This window comes from Trichosurus vulpecula, chromosome 2 (genome assembly GCF_011100635.1).
Source record: "Trichosurus vulpecula isolate mTriVul1 chromosome 2, mTriVul1.pri, whole genome shotgun sequence".
In the NCBI taxonomy this organism is placed as follows: domain Eukaryota; kingdom Metazoa; phylum Chordata; class Mammalia; order Diprotodontia; family Phalangeridae; genus Trichosurus; species Trichosurus vulpecula.
The window spans coordinates 450,883,499-450,895,560 of record NC_050574.1 but is presented as its reverse complement, the minus strand read 5'-3'; the positions used below and the strand labels follow the sequence as shown (position 1 = coordinate 450,895,560).

General features: G+C 41.6%; 1 protein-coding gene across 1 annotated transcript in view; it reads right to left on the bottom strand.

Annotated features, from left to right (window-relative positions):
* The window catches only part of PCYT1B (phosphate cytidylyltransferase 1, choline, beta), a 102,162-nt gene that overhangs the window by 44,772 nt on the left and 45,328 nt on the right, over positions 1-12,062 (bottom strand). The window contains exon 3 of the mRNA XM_036742731.1: positions 5,305-5,421. Coding sequence (XP_036598626.1) covers positions 5,305-5,421 — 117 coding nt within the window. The remainder of the gene's footprint in view (positions 1-5,304; positions 5,422-12,062) is intronic.

Below are 12,062 nucleotides of genomic sequence, written 5' to 3'. Positions count from 1 at the left end.
GGAACAAGAAATGAAAGAGCATTCCTTTATGTTGTGAATATTTTCTTCAATAAGAATGAGGTTTCTTTATGTGTGGTTTGTTTTTTAAATTTTATTTTGTTTTCCCAGAGAGGTTTGCATCTTCTGCATCACCTGTGGAGTAAAATAAAGGTCATTCTTCGTTTTCAGTTCTGCCTCAGTGCACTCCTCTGAACTGCTCCATCATCCGCTCTTGACAAGCACCCTCTACCTTTTCTTCTTCCTTTCCTATACTGTCTTCCCTTGTTAAATTGTAAGCTCCTTGAAGGCAGGGATTGTCTTTTGCCTTTCTTTGTATCATCAGTACTTAGCCCAGTGCCTTGCACACAGTAGGCGCTTAATAAAAGTCTGTTGACTATGTATAATACATACATCGTGCCTTTAAGTGCTTGCACAGGATCTGGGAGGATCTTATGCCTCAAAGCCTTAACCCAAGCTGTATTCTAAGATTATCTTTTAGGAGCTGGAAGAAACCTCAAAAACTATTATCCAGTTGGTCGTTTATTCAACAAATATTTATTAGCACAATTTCTTATTTTACAGATGAAGCAACCAGGACCTGGTTGCTTGGACCTTGGAAGCAACCAAGGACCTGAAAAGTTAAATGACTCACTCACAGAGACTCTGGCATTAAGCTTTAGGTCTTCTTTTTAGATCTCATAGGTCTGCCCCCAAGAAAAGGCCCAATCTGTGTAAGTCCAGAGCTCAGGGATCTAGGCCGCAGATTACACACATATTTGTGAAAGGTCAGTGATTCTGTCAATATAAGAAACTCCCAATGTAGTAACTTCATCCACCAGTGAAGATGCAACCTTTCTATAACTGAATAGATAAATCATAGAGAGTTGTCTAAGACACCTAGAGGTGGTAAGTCAGAGTGAGAGACTCAGGTCTTTCTAACTTTAAGCTCAGCACAATGTATAACACGTCACGATATTGCTCTCTCTCTGTCTCTCTTTCTGTCTCTCTGTCTCTCACTGTTTCTCTCTCTCAGGGTATACATAGATATGTAACACAAATGTTATAGCTGCCTTCCCAAACCACCCAGACAGGTATATATGTATATACACACAAACGCACATAATATACACATTGTATGTATATCTTCCACTGAAATCTTCTCCTCGTAACTTATTTTAGCTCTTAAAGACCATGCTAGCAGAGCACAAATTCTAGAAGACTCTATCAAGATAGCATTAGTTTGCAGGGACAATCATCAGAAATTGGACATTCCCACTGACTTGGGAATCAGCTGAGAAGAGTGAAAGCTGATGGTTTGGGAACTTCCCCCGGACTATTTAGGGGTGCCAAACGGTAGGAAGAGGATTGATGTAAAGATAGTCTAGGCATATGTGGAATTCAGATCGCAGCGGTCAGCTGTACTTTGGGGGATCAGCAGTGGAGGGAGTGCTGGGCTGGGAGATTGGTAGAGGGTGGGAGGCTCTGTGTGCAATGTCCGCCCAGTGGTGTTTTATGGGTATGAATGACGTGTGGTTGGCAGGTGCCTGCCCCACTGAAAGTTCATACAAATTTCTACAAACCCTCAGAACTGTCAGTATTTCCTAGAACCTGTAAGCTTTAGGGATCGTCTCTTCCTTTTCCCTGCATTCTGTTGGTTATGGGTGCTCATTCTCTTTACACAGAGCTTTCAGAGCCCCTGTACTGAGGTCGGGGACAGCAAAACAATCTGCCATAGGTCATTTAAATATTTTGTGGGTCCACAGTATAATCTGGTAGGGAAACACTGCCTCAATCTCTAGTAAGTGTCTGAGGCCAGATTGCTCCACCTAGCCACTCCTCTTATATGCCTTTACGGAACACAATTCTTTCCTCTCTTCATAACAATTCTCAAGACTCCTTTCTGTTTGGTTTCCCTACCTTCTGTGTGAATGGGGTAAAGGTGCCTGCCACTCTCAAGCAACCTTCCCACTCATAAGGAACTCCCAATGTGGTAACTCCATGCATAGATGAAGATACAACCTTTCTGTAACTGAATAAATAAATCTATGTATCAAAGAAGTATGTATGAAATAGTGACCTTTTCCTCTTCTACATCATATTATATTTTAAATACAGAAACGTCACTTCTCTCTGCAAAACTAGAGCTCATAATAAATAAAGTTTTCTCTGCTTCTAGACTCCCTGCTGATTCCAGGAAGCAGGTCATGAAAACAACCAAGGATTAGCAATGACCCAAGTTTACTGCGACGTCATCTGGACCCCACTTGAAAGATGGAAGTTTTTGGTTTGTTTTTTTTTTTTTTGTCTTTTTCTCTTGCACTTCTTGGTGCTTACCCAGGGGGTAGGAAGGCCTTCTATCTATCTACTATGTAGGTTATCATTCAGATATGTTCTTCATTATTCTATCACTCCCTGGAGGAGCTGGCTACAGTACTTACACAGGCAGGACCAGCTGACATTCAATCCTACCATTCAGAGAGGGACCAAGGCAAGGTTAAAGGGGGAGGCTTTTGGGCGGGCTTCTCCATACAGGATAACAATAGGACTCCAGAGACAGGGTTAAGGGTCAGGCAGAGTTAAGCTGGAGAATGTTGCTATGCCTCAGTGACTTAACAGTTTTTATAGCTCTTTAAAGTATTATGTCTTCTAACCTAATCGATTAGTAAATCTTTTTAATGCTCAACTTGTCTTCAGTGAATACTTAGATCCAGAGAAAAGTGCTGATGGGATTTCACTATTCCCCAGGACAGCAGGTTGGCCATGTGATTCTCCTGATCCCCGATCCAAAAGCTTTAGTAGCTCCTCATCACCACTAGGATGCCTTTGGTTGGCATTCAGAGCCCTTCCCAATTTGGCTCCAACTGATTAGAACCCACCTTTTGAAGTTTCATTGAAAGACTTGGATGAGGAGCAAGGAAAGCCGGGGGGAGGGCTGGCTGTGGGCACACAGTCCTCTTCCCAGTGTTCTCCAGACTCCGAGGAGATTTCAGATTTGACCTGAGTGCAAACTAAGCAGTGTTGCTGACCCTGACCTTGGGGAAGTGGACTTGTGGTCAGGAGAGGTAGATGCGCCAAGTACACAAGGAATGGGGAAGCAAAGAGGAAGGAGAAGGACGGAGAGCAGATGGGAGGCTACGGATGGCTGTGGAGTCCTGAGCCAGGGCAGTAAGAATGATGCAAGTATAAACAAAGTCCAGGACAAATCCTATGTTGCTAACATAAGTGTGCTGGGAAAAAAGTACTGGAGATTTTCCATTACCTTCCCCTCTCTCCCTCAATCCTAAGGTGGGTCACTTAATCATTTTACATCCCCACCACCACCTTCCCTCCCAGATTGGGAGGCATTTACCTTTGTTTTAAATGTTTACTTGGTTTCTTAAGTAGACAAATGTGAAAAAGCTGTGATCAACAAAAGGGCTCACGTGGATGTAGACTAGAAAAGCCTCACAAAGAGAGGGAAAAGAGAGCAATCTTTACTGTAGAGAAACAAAGGTCTGGTTTATACCGACCCTAGGGATTCAGGAGCTACTTTTGAAAAGTTCAACAACGTGGATAAATGATGTCGAATTGTATAGCCTGGCAATGAATCTGGGATTCAGATACCTCCAGAGACAGTGCAAGTCTTTAAGAACAAGGGCTGCAAGAGAAGAAAAGTCCTTCCTTTGGCTTTAGCTATGCTCCCTGCCTGGCTTTTAAAAACCACCAAGACACGCCATGGAAGGGAGGAGGAAGTAAGCTGTTTGAAAAGGGAAAGCCACCCCTCTAATGGGGCAGCCAGGTGGCACAGTGGATAGAGTGCCAAGTCTGGAGTCAGAAAGACTCATCTGGCTTCAGACGCTTCTTAGCTGTGTGACCTTGGGCATGTCACTGAACCCTTTTGCCTCAGTTTCCTCATCTGTAAAAATGAACTGGAGATGGCAGTATTTTTGTAAAGAAAACCCCAAATGGGGTCACGAAGAGTCAGACACAACTGAGCAGCAGCAAAGACAACTACACACAGGGAGAGGGACCAAGATGTGTGAGCATAATGAATAGGCTGCTGCATCCTTGCGTGGCTGACAGTATAGTCTGCCCAGCTCTCCAGCACCGCCTGCTTCCTCCACTGCTCTAGACATTTCACTTGACTCCTCGTGTATGGTATGCTTGCCCCAGTCTGACTGATCTGTTTGCTGTCCCCGCCATGCAATGTTCCTCCACCAGCCTCTAGACCTTTGCCTGAGCTGACCCCCCAGGCTTGGCCTGCTCTCCTTCCTCACCCCCACCTCTTGTAATCTGTAGCTGCAATCAAGGCTCAGATTCAGAACCCTTCCTAATTTCCTGAGTGGTTACCCCAAGCCCTTTCCCTTCCCTCCCCTCACATTACCTTGTATATAATCTCTATGTACTTACTTGTGTATATATTATTCTTCTCAATGGAGCGTAAGCTTCCAGGGGGCAGGGACTGTTTCATTTTGGTCTTTGTAACCTCAGTGCCTGGCACACAGTAGGTGTTTTATACATGCTTGTTGTATTAAGAGCAGAGCAAAGTCCTCATTAAAAGCATTAGCTCAAAATCAAGAGCAGATGTCCTTTGAAGAGAATGCACTGGGATTTGGTAGTGGAGGCTCTCTCTCACCCTCCCACGTAGGTTTGTTCATACCGGCCACGCATACAATATTGAAATCTCTTTCTCTGAGATACTTTGCATAAATATTCAATTGCATTCAAACTTTTATCGAATTCCCAGCAACATATTAAATGTGTGTAAAAGACAGAGACCATGCTTGCCCATAGTCATTCTGATTCTTCTGGGTGAAAAATATGTAAAAAAAAAATAGGAATAAAATTACTTTGCCCTAAATCCTCTCCTAAATATAGGATTATGTCTGCTAAATAATTGAATTTCATGGAGAAAGGCACTTTGAAAAGCCCAGTTATCCTTGGCACTATTATTATTCCAGGGCACTGAGAAAAGGTGGTATCTACCTCCATGCTCTCTTATTGGATGATTTTGGGGGGGAAAACAATTGGGGTTAAGTGACTTGTCCAGAGTCACACAGCTAGCTGTAAGTGTCTGTGACTGGATTTGAACTCACAGTTCCTCCTGACTCCAGGGCCAGTGCTCTATTCACTGCACCATCTAGCTGCCACTATCTGATGCTTTTTTAAAAATGATTTTCTTTTCATAGATTGGACAGAAGAACACAGGCAAGTTAGAAATTGTTGCCATCACTGTATGGTCTGAATTGAAAATATAACAATATTTTATGTTATTTTATTTTGATGGCAGGCCATAGATTCACTTAGGAATCAGATAAGGGAATGAAGGGAAAGTTCAGATCTTACCTCCTACCAGCAAGTAGCTGTTGGGAAACAGTGTTTTAGCTTGCATAAGTGCTCTGGCATGGCCAGAGTGGAAGAGATCAAATATTCCATCTGCATACACTCTAACAGGTCTGTCAACTGCGGACAAAAAGAAACACAGTAATCAGAAAGGGGAAAAATGACATTTATGAGTCAATCAGTTGATAAATACTCATTAGGCACCTACTATGTGCCAGGCACTGTGCTTAGTGCTGGGAACATAGTTGGAGAAAGAAACAGTCCCTGCACTTCAAGGAGCTCACAATCTGAAGGGAAAAGACAACACCCAAAAGGAAACTGAAAAGTGGGGGAGGGCAAGGGAAGGTACCCTGCTCAGGGGTGTGATGATGGAGATATCCAGAAGAGTGGAGCCAGGTGGGGAGATGAAGAGCTGCTGAGCTCAGCATCCTCCTCAAACAGAGGTTCTGGGAGGACCTCTTCACCAATCTCTTCCAATCAGAGGGGCTCTAGATGCAGAGAGGATACCGATGACGTGTGAATCCAGGGCTGAAGTGATCTTGAAGTATGAAGAGACAACTGGCCTGGGCGCCCTCCTTAAATGGATGTGCTCCCACACGCATACTTTTATGCCTGGGTAAAGATTTTGGAGCACTGGACTCAGAATCAGGAGGACTCATCTTCAGACACTTACTAACTGTGTGATCCTGGGCAAGTCACTTAACCCCGTCAAATGAGCTGGAAAAGGAAATGGCAAACCACTCTAGTATCTTTGCCAAGAAAATGCCAGACAGGGTCATGGAGAACTGGTCCCCAATGAAATGACCGAATATCAATAAAAGATTTACTTGAACACTATCCCCACTGAGCTTTCCAATTTAAATATCAGTATTTAGGCTCCATATAAAAATCTAATGTTAAGATTGTGTTAAGAAATAGCACAGGAGAGAGAGCAAAATGAGAACACACATTTTTAGTAAACAGGAGAGAGGCCATGTGGGACAGGGGAAAGATTACTGGTTCTGGAGTCAAGGATATCCCTTCCAGCCTTAGCTCTATGAGCTCACACCAAAGAACAATACGTTTCTACCCTTGTTTTGCTCATTTTTCATACTTGCAGATTATCTTTTTCAACTCAGAATTGAGGCAAGGAGAGGGAGAGGAAAAGGTTGGAGCTGAAGTGATAGGAGACAGCTGATAAACAGAAGTAGTTTCTAAGGTCCAAGTCCCTTGGTCCAGTGCTCATTGGTCTCACTTTTCTTGTCAGCTGTCAGCTGTTGGTCCTCTCCCCGATTTGTATGAACAGGGACGAGCCACCCCCCAGTAGATCAAGTGGAAACATTCTTCTCCCAGGGACAGGAAGGAAGGAGGCTATATGGTAGAAAAATGTTCTCAAAAGTGTTTTTAGAAGTGTTGTCAAAAGAACAATGCCAACCCCAAGTTAGTGATGCGATGGCTGTAGACCACACAATTCTTTCTAGATGCAATACAATCTAATTAATTTAAAACACAAGGGATCAGGGAAAATAATGCTGAATTAACTAGATTCATACTGTTCAATATCTTTAAAGAGCAAATCATAGAGGATCAAGTCAGCTAGGGAAGAGCAGTAACTTCAGATTCAACACTATTTTGGAGAAACACGTATTGGCTTCACGTGATTGTCCTATGCTCCTAAATTAGTCTTTGAAAATAGAAATTCCTTTGCAATATAGCAAAGCACCCTTGATTCCAATAGTCTTACTCATTTTGACTTTGATTAAAGACTGCTCACTATAGCACATGCACACACACGCGCGCGCACATGCACGCGCGCACACACACACACACACACACACACCTTGGAGGAAAGGAGACAAAATTAGGCAGGATTTTAAGTTTTTACTGTAGATTGAAGGTCACTGAGATAAATTAATTCTAGAAGCAGGGAACGGGAGATGGTGAACAATGTCTAGCGAGGTATATAATACGTGTAAAGCCACCTCCTAGCTTGAAACAGGGAATCTCAGTCTCTTCTGAATGATAACAACCCGTCATTGTTGATTTAATTTTATAAACTGAAGTTGTATGGGATGTGTTCATGTTTTGTGTCAAAGTGAATTAGAATAGTTTGAGAATTTGATAATGTCCTTTTGGATAAATAAGAAGTCCTTGGTGCACCATATAACCAGGACTGACGAGCACCACTCTCAGCACTGACCAGCGCTTCTCAAACCTGGCAGTCTACTGGTTTACAAACAATGAGGAAAGAAACATGACAGGGTACATAACATTCTTTCCACCCTCAAACTGGCATTATCCAAAAAAAAGCATTTGCAGCAAATTCTTATACATCCACAGTCACTAAGGATAGGAGTTTTCTAGTTAATTAAGTATTCCAGTTAATCTGGAATTACCACGTACACCCAACATGGATGACTAGTTTTTAAATTTTTGGTATATAATAAAACATACTTGATTCCAAAATAACATTGATCACAATTTAATATTTCCTTGATTCCAGGGGCATTTCAGGATCTTACTGTACTTAAAGGTCAACACTCCCAAATTGTGAAATGGGAAGAAATTAAGCTTATTTCAGCTTTCTAGTTCATTGGGTATTGTATAAATAGCAATCATTATATGCTTATTGGTGCGAGGTTTTGTACTGGATACTGTATAAAACCTTTGCATAGCAGATCTTTGCTTCATTAATCTCCTGGAATCTAAGAATACAACTAGACAAAACAGAGAACATTGTGCAAATGTAACTAAATATACACATTAAAATATTTACATTCTATAGAAGGGTAAGGGAGGGAGTTTCCTTCCCCATCTCATCTTCCTAAGATGATTGCCTAAACAGGAGGCAGGGCACCACCTCCCGTATACCTATTCTAGCAAAACCCTGAAGTTCACAGCAAAGAATAATGATCAAGAAATCCAACAAGAAACTACAGTAAGTGACATTGTCTACAGAATGAGGCAATGAGAAAGGGAGCCCCTTGAATAAAGCCAGCGCAGGTGCAACCAGAGATTGAACATGTGTAGCCTTTCAGGCTCTGGCTTCAGAGGCGGCAAGAGCTAACTTTTTAGGCTTCCTTGAAGAAGCCTCACGGTGAGGACACTGGAGGCCCTGTCTAGTAGCAATGACTAGCATGGTGCTGATAACCTTGGACCAACAGTGCTATGGTGCCTAACCTAGAACAGCCTAGCTACAAGGAATCTGAGGTCCCTAATGTTCCTATACTGAGATGTCAGAAAGGGCTGTGAATATTTAGCATTTTGAATTCCAAAGATCCAAAAGGAACCTAACCCCATGAGGTAGAGGTCAGCACAAGAACTTAGGGAACAGGTGAGACCAAATAACACCCCTACCATCCCACACAACACCCAAAATTGTATTAGGGATTGGGGCCTCACCCTGGCACAAAGCCCTAATTCAGGAAGAGATGAGTAGAACAAAGAAAATACCACCTAATATTCAAAGTATTGCAAACCTAACTCTATAATAACTGGAAATAGAGACTCAAAAGAAAAGATGGGTTGTCTACAGGGTCTACACAAAACCTAGAAGAAATGAAGCAAAAGAAAAAAGGAAATAAAAGTTCTTATGGAAGGAACTGGGAGGAAAATAAGTAGCTCAGAGGAGAAAATTGTCTAGGAGAGATCATTTAAGAAACACTAGACTCCTTGAAAACCAAGAAAAAAAATGTCTGGACCCTATTTCAAGAAATCATAAATCAATTCTGCCTAGATCTGTCAGAACAAGAAGGCAAAGTGAAGATAGAATCCACCAATCACCTCATGAAAGAACCCCCAGAAGGAAAGGTTCTAGTAATGTCATGATCAAGGTCCAGAGCTTATATATCTAGGAAAAAAAATACTGCAAGAATCTAGAAAGGATCAATTCAAGTATCAAACAACTGCAATGAGGATTACACAAGATCTGACAGTTTCTACTTGAAAGCAAAGGAGACCTTGGAATACAGTGTTCAAAAGAACAAAATACAAAGACTTATAACTAGGAATAGCTTTCTTTGAAAAACTGAGCATAATCTTATAGGAGGCAAAAAAATGGATTTTAATGGAATAGAAGACTTTTAACTATTCCTGGTGAAAAGATCAGAGCTGAACTTTAGAATATAAACACAAGGATCAAGAGAAACCAAGAAAGGTAAGTTTATTTAAACAATTGGAAGGAGTGCTATAATGATGTAGTACTAATAGTCTAAGGGGGAAAGAAGAAACAAGTTTCCCTCCAGAACCTATCTTCAAAATGTATTGAAGGAATTAAATGATACAGGGGTTTCAAAGGTAGAGAAGTTCTGTTCTGAGGGTAAAAGGAAGGAAAACTAGTGGAGAAAGGAAGCAGAGTGGAGTATAATTTGCTATTTCTCATAATTGAGGTGCATGAGGTAAACGTATAGACACAGAGGAAGGGTGGGAGCAGTGGGCATCAGATCCACCTCCCTCTTATCCGAAATAGGCAAGGGACAGGTGAATATAAGAATGTAAGTAGGTCATTGTAGAAATACATCAAGCTCAGCAAGGAAAGAAGTGGGGATGGGGTTGAGGGAGGAAGATGCCAGAGAGGAAATAGCCACAAACCAAACAGATTTCCTCACCCTGAAGGGAGGATTAAAATGTTGAGGGAGGGAAACAAAAGAAGAGAGTACAGCATAAAAGGATTGACAGTGGGGGGATGGCTAAACAAATAAGGGTTGCAGTTGTAGCAAACCTCTATATAGCACATAGGGTTTGCCAGGCACCGTCCTGAGCCCTGTATAAAAAGTGTCTTCTTTGTTCCTCAGATCTCTGGAAAGGAGGTGCTATCATCGCCCCATTTTACAGTTGCGGAAACAGAGGTTAAGTGAGTCAATGCGCCCAAGATCACTTTGTAAGAATCTGAGGCTGAAGGGAACTCAGGTTTTCCTGGCTCCAGGCCCAATAGTAATTGTTGTAATGGGATATAATTGAACCTTAAGAAATGACAAAACAGACAAATGAAAAGAATCCTAGGTAGCATGAACTAATGCAGAGTGGAGTGAGCAGAACCAGGAGAACTATTTATACAAAGAAAACAACATTATAAAGAAAAACAACTTTGAAAGACAACATCTGATCAAAGAAAGAACCAACCAACCGCGGGTCCAGAGGACCAATGATGAAGCATGTTACTAAACTCCTGGCAGAGAAGTGATGAACAGAAAATGCAGAGAAATGCATTTTTTGGATGTGAACATTGTGTGGATTCATTTCTCCTGATTAAGTTTATTTTTTACGCGGGCTTTTCCTTTTTTTTCTCTTTTAATTTAAGGGGCGTTTGAATGGAGGAGGTTAATAGAAGTGCCCCTAAAAAGAGGACCATTGTTTAAATGCGCAGATGAGGACGGAAGGAAATTCAGAAGGAAGCAAAGATAAGCAGGAATGTTTTGAAAGTAATATGCAAAATTTAGTATTTATACACACATATATATATTTATCAAGCAGAATGAAATAGAGATTGGTGGTTTCACATGGAATCTGCTTTTTGTTTTCTGCCATTTATATAGAAAAGCTCTTTTTGGTGCTTTAGTTTAGAATTAGAAAATAAAGTTTAAAAAGAATGTAGTCATACACGATGAAGCTTTAATGTATAAACAAGATGTGTCTACACCTTGGGCGGGGAACCTGTGGTCCGCAGGCCACATGTGGCCTTCTAGGTCCTTGGGTGTAGCCTTTTCACTGAGTCTAAGTTTTACAGAACAAATCCTTCTACTAAGGGGATTTGTTCTGTGAAGTTTGGATTCAGTCAAAGGGCCGCGCTTGAGGACCTAGAGGGCCACATGTGGCCACATTGAGGCTGCAGTTTCTCCATCCTTTGTCTATACCCTGTATTCCTTTTATAAGGTATAAACTTCTTTAATTGCATCAAGAATCTACCCAAGAAAGTATGCCCAAAGGGCATAGCCAAAGGGCTATAAAACTGTGCATACCCTTTGACCCAGTGTAATGGCAAGCAAAGTGGGATTTTTTGTTGTCTTTTGTTTTGGAGTGCTTCTTGTCACTAAGGCAATCAAGTGTCTTTGAGTCTTGCCTTTGATTGAATCAAGAGTCTTTGATGACCTGCTTGAGTCACAGGAAAGCCTAAGTCACATGAGTTTGAGTCACATGGTTGTGACACCCTCTGACCCTGAAGAAGTGTATATATACTCTGAGGTTAGCCTTTTGCTTGGGGCTCACTCATTGGAAGAGTATTCCTGTGATTTGACTAGATGAGAGTCTAGGTGGCTGTTAAGGAGGCACCCCCCACCCCAGCTTTGAAAACTCAGATGTTGATGCTTCTCTCTGGTAACTATGTATGTATTGCTAAGGTCAGACAGAAGCCTGTCTGTTGATTTGTTATTTTGCTCTGTTTATAATTTCTGCTTGTAATTTCTGTTTGTATTCTCTCTGAAGTCCAGGGTTCTGGCTTTTCCCCCTGAACTAAGTGAATGATAAATGTATGTTTAATTAAAGTAATATTGTTAACCCCTTAAAGTTGCTTTCCTTAGAAAAAGATCAAAGAAACTGTGCTAGCACCCTTCCTGTGTGCCGGTGTTATTGGCCTTACACAGGCACAGTAACTACAAGTAACATTGTTGTTACACCCAGCAATACCACTTCTAGGTCTGTATCCCAAAGAGATCATAAAAACAGGAAAAAGACCTACATGTGCAAAAATATTTATAGCAGCTCTTTTTGTGGTGGCAAAGAATTGGACATTGAGGGGATGTCCGTCGATTCGGAATGGTTGAACAAGTTGTGGTATATGAATGTAA